General features: G+C 43.5%; 1 protein-coding gene across 4 annotated transcripts; it reads right to left on the bottom strand.

Moving 5' to 3' along the window:
- Window positions 1–43: 43 nt before the first annotated feature.
- cracd (capping protein inhibiting regulator of actin dynamics) lies at window positions 44–27771 on the bottom strand. 4 transcript variants are annotated; one of them, XM_046353041.1, is made up of 9 exons: window positions 27629–27771; window positions 8159–8330; window positions 5897–6029; window positions 5538–5699; window positions 5120–5380; window positions 2646–4983; window positions 2297–2484; window positions 1995–2154; window positions 44–1808 (listed from the first exon to the last, which is right to left on the bottom strand). In XM_046353041.1, the coding sequence occupies exons 3-9, from the start codon at window positions 5936–5938 to the stop codon at window positions 1648–1650; spliced, it is 3312 nt and encodes a 1103-aa protein (XP_046208997.1). In that variant the 5' UTR covers window positions 5939–6029; window positions 8159–8330; window positions 27629–27771; the 3' UTR covers window positions 44–1647. The 4 variants fall into 4 exon arrangements, with proteins under 4 accessions (XP_046208997.1, XP_046208995.1, XP_046208996.1 ...); XM_046353039.1 differs by lacking the exon at window positions 27629–27771 and adding an exon at window positions 14196–14331; XM_046353040.1 differs by lacking the exon at window positions 27629–27771 and adding an exon at window positions 14200–14308.

Below are 27771 nucleotides of genomic sequence, written 5' to 3'. Positions count from 1 at the left end.
AAATGTGTTGACACTCATTTGAATGAGGAATATGATTCTAAGCTTAGAGTTCAGACATCAGTATTTAATTTACATAATTCATAACATTTGCATCACTTTAAGATGTTCTCATGAATACCTTTTAAGTCAGACAAAAAAAGTGCAAATATTATCAAACAATATGTTGTTACATACAACACTGTGTACACTACACTATTGCACACAATCAAAGTTAAACAAAAATGCCAAAGTGACTGAGCCTTGGGGTCCTCTTTTTGACCAACTTTCTGGTAAAAACCGCCTCTAACAACACACATACAGGTCTTTACATTGAGTAGTGAGAGCAAGGTAGTGATGGGAGAAATAGCCACAGGATGTCTGTCATCAACAGACAGCCCAGCAGATGTTCTCATAGCAAGGCTGACTGGTTCACATGACATTGAGGAAAATGGAAGAGGATGTGATATAGCTGTAAGCTTATCCCATGATGGGATTCACAGAATGTGACTTTCCAAACGCTGGAGGAGAAAAGGCCTTATTATAGGTCAACACATTAGCGGTGACATGACAGGAGAATGTATGTTACAGCCGGTAGGTTGTCTTCTTTCCACAGCAAAGCAAAATACAGGACACAATTAGAGTGGTAAGAACATTGTGCAATTCACAACCACCTGACACCTGGTCTTTCATGGTTTGTTTCAGTACAGTCGACATTTGATTATGACAGATCTAGTGTTATTTTACAAACTGCGGTGAGATTCAAAACAACTCTGTCATGGCAATGTATTTATCTTCTTTTTTTACAATATAGCATCTTTGACAGCTGTCACAGTCATCACGGACACAGTGAGACTAGTTATATACTAAAGTACTGCTTTTGAATACACGTTTGTTTGTTTTTTAAGAAAAAAAAGAAGCTTATTCTGTACATTGCAGACAAGGCTCAGAGATGACAAATATATTGTTTCAACATGGTTAAAACCAGTGCTTGAAATAAACCCCACGAGATAAGGAAATGTTTTTATTTGAAGGGAGGTAAAACCAGGGATGATCATGTTGGGTTATTGGCTACTGGTAGCCCTTAAAACACTGTCTCCAAAGTACCCTTGAAATGAAGAATCTTTATCTTTTTTTCAGACCTGTCAAGACACATCTTTCCAATACATCACATTTTGTATCTTGTATTATGTTTAGTGTATGATCTATTTACAGCTGTGGAGCTTTGATTGGCTACTGAAGGGAAGGAAGGGTTGGGATTGGCTAATGCAATGGCCAGCAGTGGCCATGATTGGCTGCTATAGGATGTTTTGACTTGTTGGAAGATATTATATAGTTGATAGTATACAGCCAGGTAATCTTGAAAAAATAATTGAGTTTGTGTTCATGTTTTCGTGTAAGAGCATGCTTGTGTTCATGTTTTCATGTAAGAGCATGCTTGAACTGAGTGTTCATGTTTGTAGACGTGTGATCATATTTATATTATGAATGTGAAACACACTTTTGACATAATCAAACAAGTGCATGGTTATTGTGGCATGGGAGGAGAATGACTTGGTCTGGTGGCTGAGGTTAGAATGCAGGGTCAGGTGCACACCAGAGAGGAGAGGTCAGGGGATGGTTTGGGACAGGGGTCATAGTTCATGGGCAGTGTAGAGGTTAGAGAGTAGGTTATTTGATGATCTGAGGGCAGTCACTCCAGGCTTTAGCCTTGCGCTTGGCCAGAGCCAGCCAGGCCGGCTCAGTGGACACCTGGGGAGAGTCAGTGGATGGGAAGCGCTTGGTCAACTCCTTCACTGCAGGGGGCGATGGAGTGGGGTCTGCAATCTCAACTGGAAGACAAGACCCAGAGAGAAAGGGTTATAAAGCACGCCGAGGACGCCATAAAAGTGTAGTCATCCATGCAATTTACATAACAGATTGGTTTGATTATGATGATCCAGATGTAATATCCTAACTGTCCGATCCGATCTTGGGAAAGTGTGATGTCAAACACTTGTGAATATGCAAGCTCTTACCTGTGACAGAGCTGGGCAGGGTGTTGGCTTTCTTCAGGAGGTCCCGGCGCTCCAAGCGGCCCAGGAGGGTGTCTGGTCTCTTAGCTTCCTCCGGTGTCTGTGGTTTGGGAGGGTTGGTGTTTCTACTCCCCTTACCCTCCATAGGACTAAGCAACACATCCTATGGAACACAGTTACCTTTCAGCTGTGCTCTCCTACTGTTATTAGTACAGGTGACTACTGAGAACGTGCATGTCTTTCTCTACATAAGCACATGTGTGTGTATGTACGGCATTCGTGTATGTTAAAGTGCAGTAACATACGCTGTCCTTGGTTTGCTTCTCAGACAGTTTGGCCTCTCTGTGGCTGCGGCGTTCGTCTCGGCTCTGCTGCTGCTCCCTGAAGCCTTTCTGTTTCTGCAGCGCTAGCGTGATCCACAGAGGCCCTGACTCCTTGTCCTGGACCCGCGTACTGTCCAATGAGTGCCTACTCTGCAGTGATGGCTTTCCCTCTGTAAGGGGCGAGACGAGACAACTATCATATACTGGGACATTCACACAAAATGACTCAAGTAATTCAAATGCAGGAGTGACTTTCCTACTCGCTTAAAAAAAAGAAATCAAATCTCTGTCTTGGACTCGCAGCACAGGCGTTTCCCAAGGTGACACTGACCTCTTCTGATGAGCTCCGTCTTCCTGTCAGCCTTCTCCCGCCAGGGGATACTGATGGAGGGGAAGAAGGACCTCTTCTCCTTGGGCTCCCCCTCCCCCTGGCCCTGGCTCTGTCCCTGGCCGTTCCTGTGGAGCTGGGCCACAGCTGAGGTCTCCTCCCTCCTCCTCTCACCTCGCTCCTCATGGCCAGCTGAATCAGCCTCCACCCAGCTCCTCTGGACCACTGCGTCACTGGAACTCTCTCTGCCCACTTTGGGGAGTGGAGAGGGGGGAGGGGTTGCAGGTTTAGGGGATGTGCTGGGTCTCTGGTAAAGTGAGGGTTTGGACGGCAGCTTCTCCCCCTCGCTGTGCATGGAAGGGGTGGGAGACTTTCCTGCTTTGGCCCGGGGCTCTGGAAGAGATACAATCACATGTCCAGGCTTGACCCCAGGAATGCTCTCTCTGAGTGGAGATGCAGGGCTGGAGCTATTAGAGAACACTGAGGCGTCAGAGTCGCGGTCAATGGGGGTCAGAGGTGAGGGGACCCCGTCAAAGCTGTCGCCGGCACTGTACCTCTTCTTCCTCTTGTCTGTCGACTGATCACTGTGGAAGCGGAGGGAGTAGTTGGTCCTCCTCAGCTTGATTCCAAACGGAGATGGCTGGCCCTTCTCCTCCCCCTCCTCCCGGCCATCAGAGTCCTCTGATTCTCCTCCCAGGCTCCCAGTATCTGTCTCAGAGCCCTTGGGTCTGGGTGAGGCCTGGGAAGAGCTGGGGACTATGAAAGACGGGAGGTCTTTGGCAAACATGCACTCCCCTGTTCCATCTGCAATCCGGACAGTCTTACCGCCCCGGCTCTGGGTCTTGCTGTCTGGGGCTGGTGAAGCTGCAGGGGGAACAGAGGCACTGGAGGAGGTGTCGGAGATAGCAGATGCTGGCCTTCCTCCTTCCTTCTCTTCCTGACTCAACACCTCAGAGCTCCTGTTTGAGTCGGCAAACTTCTTCCTGGCCGGGGTGATGGAGAACTTGGCGCTGGCGGACATGGTCTTCCTGAGGTTGCTATGGAGGAAGGGACTCTGGTCCTCACTGCTGGGTCGGCTCTGGCTCTGGTGGTCTGGGTATTCCTCATACTTTCCCTCCCCCTTGAATATCTTGGAGCGGATACTGGCCCACTCTGCAAGGACGGCTGCACTGGACTGGTCTGTGGACTCGCTGAGGGATTTGGTTTTCCCAGACTTGCGGTCTGGTGAAGTCTTGCTCTTGGTTGGTGGTGGGGTGCCCATGGCAGCTTTCTTTTCATCTGCCAGACCCAGTAGAGACTTACAAGCTGTTTCTTTGATATGGTCCAGGTTGACAGCAGTCCCACAGAGCTGGGCACCCGTCACCAGGATGGCTGTGTGGGGGACATACTGAGAGGACGGGAGGGTTGGGGAGTCAGCTCCTCCAGGGGACGAGGCCTTGACTCCCTCTTTGTGTTCAGTCACAGCGCCCCCCTGCTGGCTGGAGGCCGGCGTAACAGGCGTCAGGTTGACCTTCTGGAACAGAATCTGCTTCTCCCCAGAGGACACTTTGAAGGTGAACGGCCTTTGTCTCTCCTCCATCTCTCTCCAGCGCACCTCCTCCGCCCTCCTCTTCCTTTCAGGGTCAGAGCTGCTCGCAGCCACTTCTGCACACAGTCTCTTCTCCTCCTCCTCCTCTGCAAGCAGTTTTCTCTTTTCTTCCACCTGCTTTTTCTTCCTTTCCTCCTCTTCTTCTGCCTCTTTCAGTCTCTTTTCCTCCTCGACACAGAGACGCTCTGCCTCCAGTTCGTGCTGCTTCCTCTCCTCTTCCTCTTTCCTCATTCTTTCCTCTTCCTCTTTCCTCCTTTTCTCTTCCTCCAGTGTCCTCTGCTCCTCCTCTCGCTGCATAAGCTCCAATTCCTCCCTCATCCTTCTCTCTTCTTCTCTCTGTATCCTCTCTTCTTCCTCTCTGATTCTCATCACTTCCAGTTCTCTCTGTCTCCTTTCTTCTTCCTCCCTAATCCTCCTTTCTTCTTCTTCTTTCATCCTCCTCTCCATCTCCTCTCCCTGGCTTCTTTCCTCCTCCTCTTTACGTATAAGTTCCTCCTCCTGTTGGCGACATCTCTCCTCCTCTAACTCACGTAGCCTCCACTCCTCCGCTTTCTTCTTCCTATCCTCTTCTTCCTCTCTGTGCCTTTGTTCTGCCAGCTCTCTCTTCCTCCTGGACTCCTTTCTCTCGTCCTCCTGCAGTTTCTGCTTCTTAGTTTTCTCTGGGGGTGTCTCTTCCTCAGCGGTTCTGTATTGGACGTCGGCGGCATCTGTTTCCTCCTGCAGTATGCCAGGGATATCCACCTCTTGCAAATCCTGGAAAAAAAGTATGTATTTTGATTTCTGTTGTTGAGCTCCATCTCACTCTATTCCATCTACATGACAATTCTATGCATTGCACATTTATACCAAAGAAAGACCACCAACTGTAAGGAACCTGACCCCCTCTCACCTGTGTGAATCGGCGGTGCTTGCGGGAGATCCTCTGGTTTTTGGGTTTGACTGACAGTTTATGCTTGGCAGCGGTGTTGTCCAGTCTAGGAACAGACTGTGGGACTCCATCCAGGTCGATGGACTCGATGGTACCGGTGGCTGGAAGAACTCGTTTGGACCTAGGAGATTTCACTGGAGTACTTGGAGTCCCGGCCTGGGCAGCTCCGTGGCTCTGGCTGGGCCCTTGGCTCTGGCTGGGCCCTTGGCTCATGCTGGCCCCCTGGTTGTCATGGAAAGAATACATTGTCAATCTCTTCCTATATTTCCAATACTAATTCTTTAGGTTACTACTGTAGCATTATAAGCTAACAGTGAACCAAATAGTATGCAATTAGTATGTATACCAATGGTGCCCAGTTTGCCATTAATAATCTTACCTTTACCTTTGTCTCTGTGTCCACTGGCTCAGCTTCCACCTGGGCTAAGACCTTCAGGGGGCTCCTGGGCACCTCCTCTTCATCTGAGCTGCCCTCGTCTCCCTCACTCTTCCTCAGAGAGGGGGGCCTCTGGCCAAACTTGATATTCTGTGCTATCTGCCTCTGCACATTCAACACGTACACACACACATTTTGGGTTTGGTGTTAGACATTGACGAGAGCAGGAACGCTAAAGTGTCTGTTAGAGTGTAATTGATTGTTACCTGGGGCAACGGTTGACCTACGAGTCATCAACCAAGACTGTGAACATACATCTGACTGTGTGTGTGTGTGCGTGCATGTGTGTATTTAAATCCCACCTGCAGGTTCCTGACTTTATCGGAGACGTTTTCCTGGGACATGGTATGTTCTGGACTGGGCTCCTGTACTGCTTCCTCTGGGATAAACACACTGTCGTGGGAGAGGGCTCGGGAGCCAATGGGGTTCAGCTCCCTGCAAAGACAAAACAGACTCTACAGATATAGTATGTTATTACAGTCAGTCATTCATTTCTGACAGGGTGTAGTGTCCCTCACACACTCTAAACTCCATAAATTAAAAGCTAAAAGTCAGTCAAGCAGTTTATAGACCACATTTCAACTGAACCGCACCCCTTTCTCACCAGACCGTGAGATTTAATCGACTCTGCTGACATGATAGTAGATAACCAGATCCATTGCAATCGAGAAGCCACATGGTAATACAGTGTCTTCAGAAGGTATACCTACCCCTTGATCTATTCTACATTTTGTTGGGTTACAGACTGAATTCAAAATGAATGTAAAAAAATAAAAATAATCGAACCAATCTACATACGATACCCCATAATGACAATGGGAAAACGTGTTTCTATACATTTTTGCAACTTTATTGAAAATGGAATACAGAAATATCTCATTTAGATACATAAGTATTTACACCCCTGAACCAATACTGTGTAGAAGCTCCTTTGGCAGCGATTACAGCTGAGTCTTTCTGGGAAGGTCTAAGAGTTTTGCACACCTGGATTTTACAATATTTGCACATTATTATTATTTTTTAAATTCTTCAAGCTCTGTCGAGTTGGTTGTTGATCATTGCTCCACAGCCATTTTCAAGTCTTGCCATAGATTTTTAAGCCATTTAAGTCAAAACCGTAACTAATCCATTCAGTCAGGAACATTCAATAGCATCTTAGTAAGCAACTCCAGTGTATATTTGACCTTGTGTTTTAGGTTATTGTCCTGCTGAAAGGTGAATTTGTCTCCCAGTGTCTGTTGGAAAACAGACTGAACATGGTTTTCCTCTAGGATTTTGCCTGTGCTTAGTTCAATTCCATTTATTTTACTCTTTAAAAAACTCCCTAGTCCTTGCTGATGACAAGCAACCCATAACATGATGCAGCCACCACCATGCTGGAAAATATGAAGAGTGGTACTCAGTGATGTGTTGTCATGGATTCGCCCCAAACATAACGCTTTGTATTCAGAACATGAAATTCATTTCTTTGCCACATTTCTTGCCGTTTCACAAACAGGAATCACAGGATGCATGTTTAGGAACATTTGTATTCCGTGTAGGCTTCCTTCTTTTCACTCTGTCATTTAGGTTAGTATTGTGGAGTAACTACAATGTTGTTGAGCCATCCTCAATTTTCTCCTATCACAGCTATTAAACCCGGTTTCCTTCCTCTCCGGCAACTGAGTTAGGAAGGATGCCTGTATCTTTGTAGTGACTGGGTGTATTGATACACCATCCAAAGTGTGATTAATAACTTCAGCATGCTCAAAGGGATATTCAATGTCTTCTTTTTTTAAATGTATGACCCATCTAACAATACGTTCCCCCTTCTTTGTGAGGCATTGTAAAAACCTCCCTGGTCTTTGTGGTTGAATCTGTGTTTGAAATGCACTGCTCGACTGAGGAATATTACACATAATTGTATGTGTGGGGTACAGAGATGAGGTAGTCATTCAAAAATCATGAAAAACACTATTATTGCACACTATTATTGAGTCCATGCAACTTATTATGTGAGTTGTTAAAGAACATTTCTACTCCTGAACTTATTTAGGCTTGCCATATAACAAAAGGGGTGAATGCTCGACTCAAAACATTTCAGTTTTTCATTTTAAATGAATTAGTAAACATTTCTGAAAACATATTTCCACTTTGACATTATGGGTTATTGTGTGTAGGCCAGTGACGCAAAATCTCAAAAAAAAAAATCTTACATTCAGGCTGTAAAACAACAAAATGTTGAAAACGTCGAGGGGTGTAAATACTTTCTGAGGGCACTGTGTATATGTGGGATATAAGTTGGGTCTTCGTGGGAATAGTATCATAGGCTTTCTCTGTGGTCTGGGTAAGTGTGTCTTTACTGAAAGGGATTAAAGACATAATGTGCTCAAGGCCATGCAGGCTAAATTATTGATAAGACCTGTGTTTAGAGTTTGTTTCCTTTTTGAGGTGGAGGCCTGTACAAGCAATCGGTGGGGGAAACTGCAATGGCGGTTCAACTCTTTATGACAACATTATGAACAATCTTGACTGCCGGAGTATTTCACAGCATCAAACCGAATGCATAAATGTCCATGTTTTACCTCAGATGTTGATTGGTCTCCTCATCATCTGAGACGACTCCGTTGCACACTTCCCCTGTGGAGAAGCTAGCCTTCAGCTCTACTGCATCAAAGCCCCTCTCCGCTGCCTCCCTCTTCTTCCTCCTCCCAAACAGGCGTCGGAACGGCTGGAATTTGCCCTGCCGTCGCCTCTCTGCAGGCAGAAAGTGAAATGATAACCAAAGCCGCTAGCCACGCACTATCAGCTTATCTCTCTTTATATCACACCCATGAACATGTTTGATTACATATAAATGTGTGTGTGTGAATGTGTGCAATTTACACAAGGTGTGTGAACGGATACAAAAGAACTCCACAGCAGATGAAGTGAAGAGAAAACCTTGGCTCGGTTGATAATACTTACCTTCAACAACAGTATGTTTATGTGAACGCCTATCTGAAAGGCTATGTACAGTAGTAGGACTACTCAGGAGGACATGGTTGAGAACCAACATTCTGATCACATAACAGGCTGAATCATTCTGTCCTGACTGGACCTTTGGGAGTCACTCAGGAAGTCACTCACTCTGACTGACTGACTCTGTCCTTCCCTATCCAAACATATACTGTAATCCGTATGTCTGCATGTAATATCACGTGTTTCACTTGATTACTCAAACGCTCTTTGGATAATGTAGAGACACAGGTGAGGAGCACTCCTTTGGTTATAGTTAATCCATGAGGTGATCTTTGATCAAGGGATGAAATATTATAAAACAGAAATACTATAAAACAAAATGGCTGTTGTAGCCTCAACGGTGCATTTTTTTATTCTTGCAATGCATAAGCCGTGAACAATAAAGTTTTTTTTTTTATGAAGAGGTGTTCTAAAACTTTTGGCTGGTATTGTATATTTGTGTTCTTTTGTTTGAGGAAGCATTTTTTAAATCAAATAAACGCATTATTATTGATTAAAATCACACAATTTAGCTCTATCCCTCAGTGTACACTCAACCCCGTTACGCCAACCAAACTCCGCCAATAAAAATGGTCAGTCCACCCTTATGTGCCATCATTAACAGGAAGTGGCATTATTCAACCATTTTTAACTGCATGGTACGTAATCACATTCTTTTATGTCTTTGTTTTATTGTTTTTTAAAGACAGGTGGGGACTGTTGAGCAGACCAAAACAACCCCATTACATGAAATACAGATGGAAAACTAGTACTTATCAAAATTATACTTTAACCCATAAAAATATACAATACATTCATTTCGTTGCACACCATGTGGTCTCCTGTCCTTCACCACATGAGGAGCCATTTTGAGCCCCCAAAGGAGGCCACTTTGAGCCCCCCCCCCCCCAAAATGAAACCCTGTCACACTCAACCCGTACACATGTTTCATTGTAACTGTCACGCCCTGACCTTAAAGAGCCTTTTTATGTCTCTATTTGGTTTGGTCAGGGTGTAATTTGGGGTGGGCATTCTATGTTCTATTTTCCATGTTTTTGTATTTTTTTTGTTTGGGCCGGGTATGGTTCTCAATCAGGGACAGCTGTCTATCATTGTCTCTGATTGGGAACCATACTTAGGTAGCCCTTTTCCCTCCTTTCTGTGTGGGAAGTTTTATTTGTTTGTGGCACTATAGCACTTAAGCTTCACGGTCGTTTTGTATGGTTTATTGTTTTGTTGCCGTCATTTTAAATAAAGGAAAAATGTCAGCTCACCACGCTGCGCTTTGGTCTTCCTTCAACGACAGCAGTGACACTAACAGGGGCTGTAAACCTGTGACAGGGTTGAGTTATATACTTTATTTATGAATATTGCATCTAAACAAATACATTTGTCAATATATTATACGTTATATATAGATTATATTCACTTATGAAACATGCTGTAATGTGTTCCATGTGAACAAAAAAATATATTTTAAGGCAGGTAGCCTAGGGGTATGAGAGTTGGGCTCTTAACTCCAGTTGTTCCTTTAAGTCGCTCTAGATCCTAAATTACTCAAGGATTATAGTGTATACATGCATATATTCTAAGAATCTTTGATTTAACGTTATCCACTGAAACATCTGGGGAATGGTGGCGCCCACATCAACAGCAGAGAGACAAAGGCAGTGTCGAGCAAGTCAAAATGCTGACCCAGTAAAAGGGAACAATACCTTGAGACGGAGCGTCAGAGATGGAAAAGAAATGTTGAGGCAGGAAAAAGGGGCTCCTGATGGTGTGGGAGGAACGTTGGAGAGGACGGAGGACGGGTTGGTGGCTGAGGGCCGTGATATCAGTGATGCACAGGAGCTTTACAAAGCCCTCCGTGAGACAAACACGTCAGGGAAGCTGTTCTTTGTGAAGTGTGCCGATGTCGAACGTGCGATGGAGATGATGCCAAGCCCGATAAAAGCGGTGCCCTCCACCATGAGAATACACCAGGTCATCACCCGCGCTCCTGGTGAGCTGATGTCTCGTGATGTCAGCTGCCTTTGTTCAACAATGAAGGACCGAAACTGTACATGCTTTAACACACACTACTTCAGTTTCAGGCAGAAGGTCCTGGCTGCTCCAGAACAGCCAGCCAATGAGGAAAATCTACAACCTGTGGACGAAATCCAGTGGGGAAGTCCAGGTCTTCTTAGGCAGTGGTGTATAGTGGAATACGATGATGACCTTTATCCGGGCTTCATCCTCTGCACGGATGAAATGAGTGTACAAGTGAAATGTATGCATCGTGTAGGACCCAAAAACATTTTTCTGGCCTTTTGGAGACGACATCCACTGGTTTCAGTTTGATGAAGTCCTTGAGATGATCCCACCCCCACAGCGTGTGACATCCCGCCACGTAGAGGTTGAGAGAGACGTGTGGGCCAGACTCTCAGGAAGAAAACCATGAATGAGTGACTATGGTGCTCCTGAGAAGAAGGATAGTCATGCTGACACTAGTGCTGTAGTTACAGCTGTTCTAACATTCTAAATGCCCTAAAATGTTCCTACAGTTTGATGACACGTTGAACTTTTCTGATGAAACGTGTTGAATGTTATTAATTACTCTAATGATGGATGTTTTTTAAATCGTTTTTGGATATTTACTGCAGTTTGGTTAATAAAAACCAGATTGTTCTAAATGTATCTAAATGTCCTTATTACATGGTTGCATCCAATGAAGTGCAATGTTTGCGGGTACATCTTGAAGGGATTTTGATAGTAAACTAAAGTAGTTTATATCGAAACCGATGTGTCTCTTCAACCCTGTTACAGTATTCAACCATCACCCAAGTCTCAACCCTGTCACATGACAATATTTGTTCAAAGAAATGTCAAAGATGAATAAATGTGAATTGAATGTTTTCTGAGCTCAGTCTGAAATGTTACGGACAATCCCAAGATGATTAGATTTATGTTAGAATTCTGAATTGAAAGCATTTTTTTATTTAAACGATGAGCCCGTTGACACGTGTCTATTTCAGGGTTTACTATAGGAACATTGCGATTTTGCATACATTTTAACGTGTTTTTGCTTCGTCGTGTGGTGCGGCAGGGTAGCCTAGTGGTTAGAGCGCTAGACTAGTAACCGGAAAGTTGCAAGTTCAAACCCCCGAACCGACAAGGTACAAATCTGTCGTTCTGCCCCTGAACAGACAGTTAACCCACTGTTCCTAGGCCGTCATTGAAAATAAGAATTTGTTCTTAACTGACTTGCCTGGTTAAAAAATAAATAATTATGGGGTATTTTGTGTAGATTGATGAGGATCTTCAATGATTGTCTATGAAAAGCCAACTGACATTTACTCCTGAGGTGCTGACTTGTTGCACCCTCGACAACCAGTGTGATTATTATTATTTGACCCTGCTGGTCATTTATGAACATTTGAACACCTTGGCCATGTTCTGTTATAATCTCCACCCGGCACAGCCAGAAGAGGACTGGCCACCCCTCATAGCCTGGTTCCTCTCTAGGTGTCTTCCTAGGTTTTGGCCTTTCTAGGGAGTTTTTCCTAGCCACCGTGATTCTACACCTGCATTGCTTACTGTTTGGGGTTTTAGGCTGGGTTTCTGTACAGCACTTTGATATATCAGCTGATGTAAGAAGGACTATTTAAATACATCTGATTAGATTTTATTTAAAATATATATATATATATTGTAGAATAATATTGTAACGTATCAAAATGTGGAAAAAGGAAAGGGGTCTGGATACTTTCTGAATGCACTGTATTCCAGCTATTTATATATCAATTCCTGTTGTACTTTATCAAAAGCCTTTAAGTCAACTATGAATACCAGGCCTGGTTTCCCTGATTTTTCATAATGTTCTATTTTTCCCAGTACTTGTTTTATATTGCCTCCAATGTATTGTCCATGTAAAAAATATGTCTGATTAGGATGAATAATATCCAACATTTTTTAACACCTTTTTAATTCTATACGCCATGGAATTTGTCTGAATTTTTGCCATTTTTGAATTGTAATGGGCCTCCCATTTTTTTTAATGGACTGGATGTTTATATTTACCACTTGGGTCCTGTTTCAGAAGTTATGAAAATCAGACCTGGTTGAGTATCTGATAATCTACCATTTTTATAGGAGTGGTTAAAACGGTCCTCTGAGTACATCAAAAAATGTTTGGTATACTTCAACTGATATGCCATCTATCCCTGGATTTTTCCCAAACTTAAATGCTTTAATTGCATCAATAAGTTCCTCCTCTGTAGTTTGGCCTTCACATGAATCTTTCTGTACAGTTGTTAATTTTACACTATTAACAGAAAAAAAAATCCATACAATTAACTTCAGTTAGTGAAGATGGAGGAGACTGAAATGAAAACATATGCTTAAAATAATTAGCTTCCTCTTTAAAAACATAGTTTGATGAATCAAGGGTGACTCCATCATTCGTAACAAGTTTCAGTAAATTATTTTTGGTTGCATTTCTATGTTGAAGATTCATTTGTTTCTTCTCCCATATTCCATCCAGTTCACTTCATATTTTAAATAATATGTTATATTTGATCTTTCTTAAATAAGTTCCTCTATTCCTTTTTGTTTTTTTCTATAACATATTCTGTGCCTCTATTGCTCTCTGTCTGTACTGTTAGTCCTTTTTTACTTCGTTAATATGAACTAATTTGACCTAAATTGCTTTTGTTTTAAAGATGAGTATTGAATTGCATGGCCTCTAAAGGCACATTTAAAAGTGTCCCTCACAATAAGGGGATTCGCTGTACCTATGTTGTCGGAAAAAGTCAGTTACAAATCATTCTTTTCTAGTTAAAAACAAGTTATAATCCAATAGGCTTTCCCACATGGAAATTCTGTAAGAGCAAAGGTATATGCCAATTATTTGATGATCCATTATGCCAAGATAGTGCAGGTCCACTTGGGCCATGGCCCAGTGAGTCCCAGTAGCCGGGCCACGGAGGTGGAAACACAAAAGTCTGAGGCTTTTTGGTAAAACACTAGGGTAAATCCTCAGTGGAAATGCAACATTATTAAAGTGTAGGGAGCTCCTAATGTGAACATTGGTGCTCATCATGCCCACAGAGCATTTTAGATCTGCCAAGTGGTAGAATGCTAGCGCACCAGACTAGCTAGGCCACAAACAAAACAAACCAATATGATATCTACAGAATCCCTGACTATAATATTGAATGATAAAGCTCTACTACAGCGAAGACAGGAAATGACATTGACAGCTATGCTCAAGAGAATTTCCTGTTTATCAGAGTATAAAATGTGGTTCCCTGAGTGCCGAAGCTTATCTCTGGAAATGTCAATGTCAGTGTGTAAAGGACACATTACAGTGTACATCTAATTTCTTCTCTCTACAAAATTCATTAGAGATTCGCACCCTGAGACCTAACCTCATAATGCACTTATGGACAAGAAAGTCTCATGGACAAGGAAGCTTGTTGTTCATTTATCTACAAGGCAGTTGCTCACTGCTACTATAACAACATAATGATTACAATATAATTTTGCTGGTATTGGCCATGTGAATTATAGACCAGTATCCAGGCTTGAAATATTGATTCAGTAAATTACCTTTGTCCAAAACATAAATCATAGTGTACCTACCTACCACACAACCACGGACGATGCGAACCCCTCCACTGGCTCACACTGATAGGGCCTGATTTCAGTTGGTCATGATTGAGTCATGACAACAGAGCAGATTTAAATGCCACAGGGTTGAATTGAAGATAAGACGAGGACCTTTGATTCCAGTCTTTATCGACCTTGTTAGCTTTCCTTGCCAGTCAGATATAAACTTTAAGCCATATAATCTAAACATTCCCACATCAGGGGTGGTTAGGGGGTGTGTTTTCCTTGGATTAGTGAGCAAAAGCTGAAGAACATACGCACATCCAGGTACTTTTTTGTATGTGCTGGAGTTATGGTTGAATTCATAAAAATAACAAGGAAAACACTGCTGTTCATGCTCCCAGGTGGTTTTATTGTTACAAGGTTTCGACCCTTAGGTCTTTATGAGCGGCCATGTGTCTGTACGAGAAGCTATGTGTGTATCTAGGTCCGTGTGTGTGTGGAACTATACTAGAATAGTACACTTTTTTTTGTTGTGGACATACTGTGTACATGTTGTTAGTCCCCACAAGATGAAATGCTATTTCTAGGGGGTTTAGGGTTAAGGTTACAATTAGTGTTAGAATTAGGTTTAGGGTTAGGAGCTAAGCTTAGTTTTTTGGGTTAGAGTTTGGAGCTAGGGTTAGGTTTAGGGTTAAGGTTTTCGGGTTAAGGTTAGGGGTTAAAATCCTCCCTGGATTTTGTGTTAAAAGCTCTACAACAAAGCTTTCTTAGTGTCCAACAAGCTTTCTCTGCCCTTAACCTTGTTCTGAACACCTCCAAAACAAAGGTCATATGGTTTGGTAAGAAGAATGGCTCTCTCCCCACAGGTGTGACTACTACCTCTAGAGCTTGAGGTAGTCACCTCCTACAAGTACTTGGGAGGATGGCTAGACGGTACACTGTCCTTCTCTCAGCACATATCAAAGCTGCAGGCTAAAGTTAAATCTAGACTTGGTTTCCTCTATCATAATCGCTCCTTTTTCACCCCAGCTGCCAAACTAACCCTGATTCAGATGGCCATCCTACCCCTGCTAGGTTACGGAGACGTCATTTATAGATCGGCAGGTAAGGATGCTCTTGAGTGGCTAGATGTTCTTTACCATTCGGCCAACAGATTTGCCACCAATGTTCCTTATAGGACACTGCACTCTATGCTCCTCTGTAAACTGGTCATCCCTGTATACCTGTCGCAAGACCCACTGGTTGATGCTTATTTATAAAACTCTCTTAGGCCTCACTCCTGTCTATCTGAGATAGCTATTGCAGCCCTCATCCTCCACATACAACACCCGTTCTGCCAGTCACATTCTGTTAAAGGTCCCAAAGCACACACATCCCTGGGTCGCTTCTCTTTTCAGTTCGCTGCAGCTAGAGACTGGAACGAGCTGCAACAAACACTCAAACTGGACAGTTTTATCTCCGTCCACTCAAAGACTCAATCATGGACACTCTTACTGACAGTTATGGCTGCTTTGCGTGATGTATTGTTGACTCTAACTTCTTGCCCTTTGTGCTGTTGCCCTGTGGCCAATAATGTTTGTACCCTGTTTTGTGCTGCTACCATGCTGTTGTCATGTTGTTTTGCTACCATGTTGTGTTGTCATGCGTTGCTGCCATGCTATGTTGTTGTCTTAGGTCTCTCTTTATGCAATGTTGTGTTGTCTCTCTTAATGTGATGTGTGTTTTGTCCTATATTTTTTATTTAATACGTTTTATCTGTCATCCCAGCCCCCGCCTCCGCAGGAGGCCTTTTGGTAGGCCGTCATTGTAAGTAAGAATTTGTTCTTAACTGACTCGCCTCGTTAAATGAAGGTTAAATAAATGGGGAAACTAGGATTTTGAATGGGACTGAATTGTGTCCCCCCCACAAGGTTAGTTATACAAGACTGTGTTTGTGTGTGTGTTAGTGGGAGGTCCTGTGATGAACTGAAGTGGGTTAGAGTTACCAGGCTACTCTACACCACTGTGAAGACAAACACTTTCTGGGCTCTCTGAGTATCCCTTTCAGGGCTATAAGTAGCAACCAGTGTGGGATTTCACTCAGTGTGTGTTGCTGCACAGGGGCATTGTGGGAAATGATACAGTAAACTCCATATCATCAACTCTGGCAGCTGTGTGAGTTTGAGTAGTGTGTTATGCTAAAAGCATCAGCAACTACATCCATCTATCCTTAGTGATTCAAATACTATACTGTATGTTGACTCTTCACTCGTGATTCAAATACTATACTGTATGTTGACTCTTCACTCGTGACCATGTAAATCCGATCAAAATGTCCACCTTTACCAAGACCTCAGCCAAGTCATAATCTGTCCTCATATCCAATCCACCACATCAGTGGTAGAAATCAATCATAGAATTAGTGTTACCTTATCATTTATTAACAATGGTGCAATTTAGACAAACAAAGGCCTTAACAGAACAGTGCACCAACAGGATGTCAACAGTGTGCCAGTCTGTTGAACCAGACTGCTGACTGAGCCAACCCTGAGAGTCTACTGGACTCCGCCTCTTGTGTTTTTAGCGTGTGTTATTGAGTAAACTGATGAGCTTCTCCAGCCGATTTATCTCTGCCTGTCAGACTGTTCCTCACTCCCTCTGTGGAAGTGCTGAGTGTCATTGTACTGTGGCACTGATATCCTATTTCCCCACAACGTGCTCTGCTCTCCCAGCATCAGGACCTGTCCTGTCCTGCACTGCTTCTGCTCTGTTTCGCTAGCCGGCCCCATACTGCACTCACTGCCTCTGGCGTGCTCACACACTCATGCGTGAAACTGTAAAGGACAAGTTTTCTGCAGAGTAGAACACTCAGCAGCACTCCACACGTCTACTCGAGCTGGCCGACTCCCAGCTTATGTCTATGAATGGTCCACATAAAACATCTTGTACACAGTAAAGGTATTACTACTAATATTCTGCTCCCAACACATACCGACATTTTGAACTACAGCGCAACATAACATTAGACTGTCTGTGAATGGAGAAAGGAAATGCTTAAAGCCCGAGCATAAAGTGCAGAGATGTGGGCCGTGTATTGATTTACCAAGGCCTGAACCATAGTCAACTAAAACGATCCTATTGATCCAGTTTTGTTATTTACCGTAGCTCGTATATCAAACAATCTACTGCCATTTACTGCTCGCTGTCCCGATTCATGTCGTTTTCATCCCTTTTTGTTTTTGTCCTGACAATTCAATCAATTCAGAATGTATCAGTTCACCACGGTAAATATCAATAGGGAGATAAAAGAGCAGCTCTTTGAGCGAGAGCATAAGTGCAGAGAACACATAGGGTCAAAGCAGAGGCCTTAGCACATCACACACATCTAAGACAGGCCTATGTAAAAGCTTTTGATGTCAGTTACTGTACTCCACATCATCACACCATGCCTTTCTTAAAGAGACACTTAAAGAGAGCTCGAAATGTAATCCAACAAAGGCCTCGTTGTAAATCTGACGTTATCGTTCATTCTCGTCTAAGTCCTGTCTCTCTTTAAGGCTGTGTCTAAAATCACTCTTGTTTTCCTTATTTACCTGGGCTTTCGGATACGGTTACCTCTAAATGAGTTTCACTGGCGCCCGTAGCCATGGTAACGGCACACCTTGTCTGCGGTGAGAGAAAAAGGGAGTGAACATGGGGGTTGTAGTTGTCTTCAGTGGGAGAGTCCCTTGTCAGGAAAGAAAAAGAGAAAATGCTGTGGACAGAGCAGCACTCACTGAGTGAAGGGAGAAACATGAGAGTTCACGCAAAGGGCGCACTTTGAATGGCACACTTGTCCCTTGCTCTCCTCTATCTTGCTATGCTCCTCTCTCCCCTCTTTCGGAGAGTCCCTTGGTGACTAGCTTGTTAATGGCAAGGGGAACCGCTCAGAGACCACTGTGCTCCACACATTTTGTGTACAAACATCACTGCTATTATGAAGCCAAACACACACCCGAGATAGCTGGAAAAGGTTTCGCAATTATATGACACTAACACACCTTTCAAATGACACCTAACGCACCTTTCAAATCAATATAATCCCAACTGAACAAAATAATAATATATAATAATAATAATAATATATGCCATTTAGCAGACGCTTTTATCCAAAGCGACTTACAGTCATGTGTGCATACATTCTACGTATGGGTGGTCCCGGGGATCGAACCCACTATCCTGGCGTTACAAACGCCATGCTCTACCAACTGAGCTACAGAAGGAATTATACTCACAGTATAATTTCCCTCTGCCTCTCCTCCTCTCCTCCTCTCCTCGCCCCACTGCAGCTGTGAATAATGTGTTAACCCAGCAGGGAAGCACTCTGTTGCTCCAGACCTGCATTTGATTACAGACCCTCCACGTAAGCACAACGTGGATAATACTCGTCACACATGACTGCAGTGCTCCCTCAGATCAAAACCACATGGTACACCCACCAAGACCACCGCCACTTCTAACAGACACCATTTAACAAAGATAATGTATGGACATGAAAGATGCTGGTGTTATCTTGCACCAGAGAATGGCTGCAACACCTCCATCATACACATGGCCCTCTGGCTGCAACACCTCCATCATACACATAGCCCTCTGGCTGCAACACCTCCATCATACACATGGCCCTCTGGCTGCAACACCTCCATCATACACATAGCCCTCTGGCTGCAACACCTCCATCATACACATAGCCCTCTGGCTGCAACACCTCCATCATACACATAGCCCTCTGGCTGCAACACCTCCATCATACACATAGCCCTCTGGCTGCAACACCTCCATCATACACATAGCCCTCTGGCTGCAACACCTCCATCATACACATAGCCCTCTGGCTGCAACACCTCCATCATACACATGGCCCTCTGGTTGCAACACCTCCATCATACACATGGCCCTCTGGCTGCAACACCTCCATCATACACATAGCCCTCTGGCTGCAACACCTCCATCATACACATAGCCCTCTGGCTGCAACACCTCCATCATACACATAGCCCTCTGGCTGCAACACCTCCATCATACACATAGCCCTCTGGCTGCAACACCTCCATCATACACATAGGGCTGCAACACCTCCATCATACACCCTCTGGCTGCATCCATCATACACATAGCCCTCTGGCTGCAACACCTCCATCATACACATAGCCCTCTGGCTGCAACACCTCCATCATACACATAGCCCTCTGGCTGCAACACCTCCATCATACACATAGCTGGCTGCAACACCTCCATCATACACATAGCCCTCTGGCTGCAACACCTCCATCATACACATAGCCCTCTGGCTGCAACACCTCCATCATACACATAGCCCTCTGGCTGCAACACCTCCATCATACACATAGCCCTCTGGCTGCAACACATACTCCATCATCCATCACATAGCCCTCTGGCTGCAACACCTCCATCATACACATAGCCCTCTGGCTGCAACACCTCCATCATACACATAGCCCTCTGGCTGCAACACCTCCATCATACACATAGCCCTCTGGCTGCAACACCTCCATCATACACATAGCCCTCTGGCTGCAACACCTCCATTATACACATAGCCCTCTGGCTGCAACACCTCCATCATACACATAGCTCTCTGGCTGCAACACCTCCATCATACACATGGCTCTCTGGCTACAACACCTCTCATCCAACACCTGTCAGTCTCTAGACACCATCACGTTGTTGAGCCACAGATTTTCAGATGTACAGTGGAAACACACGGTGTGTAAAATTCGAAGCACTTGGGCCAGAAGCCTGGCATGGTGAGACAGTCCTGAGAAAGAGATGGGGAGAAATAGAGACAGACATATAAAGACGGGGGGGGATAGAGATAGAGGGAGCGAGAGGGATAGAGACAGAGAGAGCACGAGGGAGAGAGAGAGAGGGAGGGATAGACAGAGAGTGAGATCAACAACGTGCTGTACTCTCTCTGCTACATGCTTCTCCTTTCTGAGGGTGACAGGGTCTGACAGAGCCTCTCAGAAATGTCTCACCAAGAATGGCTCTTTGTCCTGACTGACGATAGTTAGGGCAGGACAAGGAGCCAGCAATCACGTGTGGAGATGTATAAAAGGGAATGTGTATATTGTGTGTATTGATGTGGGTGAGAGTATGCTATTGGTTGTAAGGGAGTAGTGACTGTGTTAGTGTATGCCGGTATTCATGTAATTGGTGTGGAAGTGTGTATGAGTGTTTGCATACGTGTACAGTATGTGCGTTGTTATGGATGTACAGTGCCTTCAGAAAATATTCATACCCCTTGACTTATTCCACATTTTGTTGTGTTACAGCCTGAATTCAAAATGTATTAAATATATATTTTGTCCTCACCCATCTACACACAATACCCCATAATGACAATTTGAAAACATGTTTTTAGACATTTTGGCAAATTTATTGAAAATGAAATACAGAAATATCTAATTTACATAATGTGTCTTTCTGGGTAAGTCTCTAAGAGCTTTCCACACCTGAATTATGCAACATTTACCCATGATTCTTTTCAAAATTCTTCAAGCTCTGTCAAGTTGGTTGTTGATCATTGCAAGACAGCCACATTCAAGTTGTGCCATAGATTTTCAAGTAGATTTAAGTCAAAACTGTAACTCAGTTACATTGTGTCTTCTTGGTAAACAACTCCAGTGTAGATTTGGCCTTGTGTTTTAGGTTATTGTTGTGCTGAAAAGGTGAATTCATCTCCCAGTGTCTGTTGGAAAGCAGACTGAACCAGGTTTTCCCCTAGGATTTTGCCTGTGCTTAGGTCCATTCCGTTTCATTTTTGTCCTGACAAATTCTCCAGTACTTAATGATTACAAGCATACCCATAACATGATGCAGCCACCAATATGCTTGGAAATATGGATGGTGGTACTCAGTAACGTTTTGTATCGGATTTGTCCCAAATATAACACTGTGTGCTTTGCCATATTCTCTGCAGTATTACTTTAGTGCCTTGTTGCAAACATGATGCATGTTTGGGAATATTTCAATTCTGTAAAGGCTTCCTTCTTTTCACTGTCATTTAGGTTAGTATTGTGGATAAATTAAAATGTTGCTGACCCAGCCTACATTTTCTCCTATCATAGCCATTAAACTCTGTAACTTTTTCAAAGTCATTATTGGCCTCATGGTGAAATCCTTAATTTCATTCCTCTCCAGCAACTAAGTTAGGAAGGATGCTTGTATCTTTGCAGTGACTCAGTGTATTGATTCACCATCCAAAGTGTAATTAATAACTTCACCATGCTCAAACAGATATTCAATGTCTGCTTTTGACATTTTTTATCTACGCCCTTCTTTGCGAGGTATTGGAAAATCTCCCTGGCCTTTGTGGTTGAATCTGTGTTTGAAATCCACTACTCGACTGAGGGACCTTACAGAGAATTGTATGTGTGGGGAACAGAGATTAGGTGGTCATCATGATAAACGCTATTATTGCACACAGAGTGAGTCCATGCAACTTATTATGTGGCTTGTTAAGATGTTTTATTTTTTTTTACTCCTGAACGTAATTATGCTTGCTATAACAAAGGGGTTGAATACTTATTGACTCAATACATTTCAGTTTTCATTTTGTATTCATTTGTACAAATTTCAAAAAACATAATTCCACTTTGACATTACGGGATATTTTGTGTAGGCCAGTGACAAAACATTTGAAATTCAGGATGTAGAACAACAGAATGTGGAAAAAGTCAAGGGGTGTGAATACTTTCTGAGGGCACTGTATGTGACTGGGCATATTTTGGGTGTGTGAGTAGAAAAGCTTTAGCTAAGCTGACCATATGGGTGTATGTTGAGCATGTGTCTGCATGGCAGTGTGTGTGTGTGTGTGTGTGTGTGTGTGTGTGTGTGTGTGTGTGTGTGTGTGTGTGTGTGTGTGTGTGTGTGTGTGTGTGTGTGTGTGTGTGTGTGTGTGTGTGTGTGTGTGTGTGTGTGTGTGTGTGTGTGTGTGTGTGCCTGTCTGTCTATACTGTGGTAGACAGACTTGAGAGCAGAGCTGCAGATGGGATGAGAGAAGCACGAGGAGCGGCCATGTGCTCTGCAGAAGCAGAGAGAGAGAGATGCCTTTGACAAGGGTACAGCTGCAACACAGTATGACAGTGGCATAGCATCACAATGCTGTGTTGCAGTGGAGCTGCTGTGTAGCCACTGAAGAGCTCAACATCACTCCACTGTGACACAGCCCTGTGCAATGGCTTCATAGCACAGCTCATTGTCATAAGCACAGTGGGACAGCTAACAGCTAACTGCCATAGCTCAATGGCATAGCTCAGTGCCATGATAAATAGCGCAATGGGTTGGCTAAAGTGTCGTAGCTTGACAGCGTAAACAGCTTGTTGTCGAAGCAGACAGACGAGGTGGAACTGTGCAACCCTTTACCTATTTTAGCGGCACAACTTGACAGGGCTGCGCACCACTGCAGAAAAACCTTAGGGAACATCGATCTGCCCTTCTGCACAATGTTTTACCCAGACCAGTGGTGTTGCTGCTGCTGCTTCCTCTCTCTGCGGCTTTGGGAGAAACAAAGGGAAATCAAATACAAACAGAAAGATAAACAGCAGTTTTGGGGTTGTTATTAAAAATATAGAGGGGCGATCAGGTATGAAATGGAGGGCAACTAAAGGTATTTGAAGGTATGGATGAGGATGAGGGTTGGAGCCAAATTCCCTTACTTTAGCAGATACCTGTAGCCTCAAGGCAAGTTTTTAATTGGATTACAAATGTCCCTTATATTGAGGAAGCAAACCTAATAAGTAGTACTACATAGCAAGGTGGGCGTGGGGGACAAGGACATAGAATCCATAGATTCAGGTCAGGGCCTCTAGTTGGTTACAGAATATTGGTTGTTATTGACTAGAGTGCCAATAACGTCTGCAATGCATTACAACAGGGTTGTTATTGTCACATTTACCCCTCTCTTTGTCTCACTCTCTCTTCTCTCCATCCTCTGATGACAAATATCTTAAGTTTAGCAACCACAGGTTCCCATGGCAACAGAGTCTTGGCAAATCAGAACCGAAGGAGACGCCAAAGGGATCTACCACCACAAGAGGCTTGTCCCTCCTCACTCCAAGGAAGACTCAACTATCACCACTGCTTCCGTAACACATAGAAGCTGACGTCACAATGAGATCGGCAGGAACATGATGGCCAGATGATGTTCCCTGTCACCATACTGCAAGTCTTACCATATGCAAGAATATCATCATCTATAAAACCGAGAGCAACAACATCAGCTATAATATGACAGCAGGAGTTGGAGTGAAAAAGAGGATGATAGAAGGGATCAAAAAGAAGATGGACCAAATTGAAGTCAAGATGTGAAGAGTAGCAGAAGACAGAGGAGACAAGGTTGGATGGTGGGACAGAGCATAGAGATACACAAAGCAGTAGTAGTCACATGACCAACAGGGTTACACTTACCCTACTGACCACTAGTGAGGTAATAGGCTTCCATCCTGTGCCATGCAATAACAAAAAAACTAAACAAATTGGCCTTTTCTCCCCCTCACACTTGCCATCTCACAATGGCACCGTGATGCGAGGCTGACACATCATGTTCAAACTGTTCATGTTACCTACTGAAGCATATTTGCATCCTATAAACTTGGACAATACAGTATAGCATTATTCATTTACCAGGAAGAAATGTAAAATGCTGTTCCAATCAAATATGATTGAATGTTTTTGGGTGATGAGCATTACACCAACCTGCTACAAGTTGAATTCCGTCAGAGGCAAGCTAACAGTAATTATATCATTCTACCATTGTGCTCCAGTACTACACATACAGGACATGTACTTTACAATTGACACAATGGATGTTTAAAGAGAAATAGTGTTTGTTACTGTGTAAGAATGCAGTCTTACCTTGCTGCTATTGTGTCTGTGTGCAGAGATACTGTATCTCTATGCGAGTGGTGTGTGCGCGCGTGGCCGTTCAACCTGCCTGCTGTCACTGTGGAACTAGGGCATTACCTGGAGTCAGGTGTCATTGCGCAGATGCAGTGAGGGCTTGAGTGTGTCCGTGTGTGTACCCCTTGCATGTGACCGTGTGCTTTTGTTTCCAAATGTTACGACTGCAAGTGCACGCACTGGCTATTTGTTGTGATTGTGAGCACATGGCATCTGCAGTATGTTTGCATGCATATAGAACTTTCTGTGGGACTGTGTGTAGACACGTTCATGTTTAAGTGGAGGTGTCTCTCTGAGGGAAGGGCGTGAGGAAGGGGTGGCCTGTCAGCCTGTGATAGGAGAGACGCTGGGTGTCCTGCTGTGTCAGTTGCTGCTGTGCCAGTTGCTGGGAGCCTAAGGAGGCACAAAGTGATACTTTGTTTCCTAGCCTGATCTGCCAGTGCAGGAGGAGAACAGAGTGGCATTTTGTCATTTCAACTGGCTGACGCACACAAAGCCGATCACTGTGAATGAACTGCAAATCTGCGTGTGTAACTGTGTGTGTGCCTATTATAGTACATGTGATACAGTGGGTCTCGTGTTGTAGCAGTATCTCAGAGCACTTCCCTAATGTCAGGAGACCCATCTTGCAGTCTTGAGGAATGCAGTCTTTGTGGACTCCTTCATAGAGTAGTCTGGTGGAATTATGATGTTGTCAGAGGGTTCTAACAGTCACAAGATCAATTGTATAGGATTATAAACATCTGAGGGGGTTAGAAACCATTAGGTCTAAAGAGATATCATTGGATGATCATAAAACGAGGAGGCTTTATTGGACTAAAATCCAAATGTTATATTAGGGTAAAGCTATACAAGTTTTATTGAGAAATACGTTGTATTGTAATCTGAGATCATGTACAGTAATCGCATCAGATAAAAAAATAATTGTATTTGGCTAGCAGACGACTAGCCATCACTATTTCAAAGTTAGAAGGGTCTCCTCCAGCAGCATAATGAGGTGTCGCGTTACAGCCTAATAGGCCTGTACGAGTCACCTATAAAGCCCCTCAGAGCATTGGCAGTATTATCACACTGCAGTCTCATAAGGATATGGTAATGTTGGGGCTTTACCAGCCTGGAGGCTGGCTTCATTACAGCAGTATAACACATCAAACACTCACTGCTCTCTGACTGGCTTTATTAATAGAAACTCCCACAAAACACACACACACGGGGGAAATGTGAGGAGAAATAAGTCTAAATCATTTAACATTATACGAGCAGGGAGATTTATCAACAGCCTGCAGCGATGACTCTCAGTCATACAGTAGCAGCCATTGCTCGTATATCGTAAAATGTGGCTTTTAATTTGAATGCAAATGTGTATTGATCGGAATGAAATTCCTCCAGTATGACTGGCCTGTTAGATGGTGCTTTATGGAAAACTGGTCCAATTCTTATTCAGGAATGTCATGGCCTGATGGATTGAACTATGTGGTGCTACAGGAATTGTGCAGTGTTTGAATAGTGTGATTGGATCGGATGCTGTGGTAAGAGGCTCATGGATAAAATTATTGTGAAAATGGACTAAAATCTATTACAGGAATGGCTCAGATCCATTTATGGAAGAGGAAGCCAGTACCGAATGCAGACAAAAACAACCCTTCATAGAGTAGTTTGTCGACAACGCTGGGAAAACAGGATGCATATCAATTCATTCCATTCATTCATTCCTAGAATTCCCTCGAGGATGCTTTCTCTGACTGCTATTTTAGCTTGAACCAAATCTGTGAAAATGCACTATCATACTGTACTTACAGGCCAGAGGGTCAAATTACAATTTGGACAGACCTGGGAAGGAATCAAGTGATTCAAGTGATTAAACATCACCGATTACACTGTGTGACACAGAGACATGTCCTCATCCTCCCAAAAAGAAGATGCTGTTTCAGCACATTTCCATTTGTAATTTCTTACAGTATATCCACAATACTTGTTGTTACATGTAATCTCTCTCCCCATAGATTTACAGGGAGCACACACTGTTTATATGGCAAAGCCAAATGTATAAACAAACAACATACCAACACGCTATGGTTTTGACCACGGATTTGATTTCTGTCTATAGCAAGAGACGACTTGACTAAACTACTGTATCTGAGAAACCACAATGTTCTTATGTTCTTTCTAAAAAAATACAAAATGTATCCCCTGCCCCATGAATTATTGACAGCGAAAGTGACGCTTCGGGAAATTGTTTCTCTAGTTCCCACTGCAAAGGGTAGAGTACAGACTACAGGGCTACAAAATGCAGCAACTCATTTTGATGACTCCAAACATTCAGTGCTACAGTAGGGGGGGAGCATCCATCTGTCTATGTGCCCACTTATCACCTACCCAACCATATACATCCATAGACTTTAAGCAGGGATATGATTATTTTTGCCAAACCACTTTGGTCTCATTTAAGACATGGAAGTAGGCATTCGGAGCTCATTTCGGGTTAGATGTATGAGCTATGACACATGTAACCCTCTCAGAGGTCTATTGTCAACAATGCTCCCCATCTGGGAGACAAACAAGTCTGGGCAGTTTTTTTTTTTTTTTTTTTTAAACGTCTACACATCAAGGCATGAGGCTTTACTGGATCTTCTTATTGCTCATTCTGCAATGAGTAAGCGAATGAGATACTCGAAAGAAGCCAACCATACCTGATATGTAGACAACGCAGCATCAGCCAACGGTATCTTTACTAGAGATAATAAACCTGAATGTCAATTTCTGGCTAAATTCATGGACTAAAATCGAAGGAAAATTGCCACACACAACGGTAAATGCTGCATTGAAGAACGAGGCCAAAATCATTGACTGAAACACCACAGATCCGTTGTTACAACGTTTGAGACGATGCTTTCTGTTTTATACATGCCATCTAATATATGGGGATAAGGATCGAAATAATAGTGCGTGAAATGCATAATGGCATCTCTCGGGTCCATGGCAAAATAAGATATGTCACAGGTAGGCCCTACGTCATGGAAGTGATGCAGGGATGGACCCAAGAGACCGTGGGGGGTCGGCAACATAGTAAAGATTTTCACTATAACAGAGGCGCTGCATTCTTGGTTATATATACATTGCTATAAGAAGGCGCATGTCAGCATGATATGGAGCACAAAGCATCTATATTTTATGTAATATGTTATCACAAATATGCCAACTGTATATTGAGACAGTAGCCAACAAAACGAAAGCTGTAGGATGAACATCCAATTGATGCAATCATCGAAAATATGATCATGAAAATGACACATAGCCAATTATCGGCGCAATTCGAGCCATGCCAAATATGTTCACGCATTTATAATGAAATAAAACAACATTGTCCATTTCCAGCACACAGACACATCTGTAAAGGATGGAGCAATCGTCAGCAGGTCAATGAAAACGAGAGGCTGTGACAAGGTCAGCAGCCTATTGAAAAATAAAGACACCATTTATGACAAAGAAAATATGCCAGAATAAAGAACAAGCTCCACCACCTTATAAGTGATCTCGTTTCCCCCGCAAATCGGCCTTGAAGTTGCCGGCGGCGCCTTGTATCTCCAATCTAACAGCTCATCGACCCTCTTTGTGTTGCTGATGCTGCGGGTGCTCGCGACAGACAAGCACGCATGGCCAAGCG

The sequence above is a fragment of the Oncorhynchus gorbuscha genome, linkage group LG06 (assembly GCF_021184085.1).
Source record: "Oncorhynchus gorbuscha isolate QuinsamMale2020 ecotype Even-year linkage group LG06, OgorEven_v1.0, whole genome shotgun sequence".
NCBI classification, from domain to species: Eukaryota; Metazoa; Chordata; class Actinopteri; order Salmoniformes; family Salmonidae; genus Oncorhynchus; species Oncorhynchus gorbuscha.
Note: the sequence above shows the minus strand (reverse complement) of the source record. Positions and strands in the feature narration are given on the sequence as shown.

Coding starts and splice junctions, on each gene's coding strand:
- cracd (XM_046353041.1), bottom strand. CDS start 5,938: ATGTCCCAGGAAAACGTCTCCGATAAAGTCAGGAACCTGCAG. Junction 5,700..5,896: donor ATAAAGTCAGGAACCTGCAG/GTGGGATTTAAA, acceptor TTGAATGTGCAG/AGGCAGATAGCACAGAATAT. Junction 1,809..1,994: donor CCTGCCCAGCTCTGTCACAG/GTAAGAGCTTGC, acceptor CTTGTCTTCCAG/TTGAGATTGCAGACCCCACT.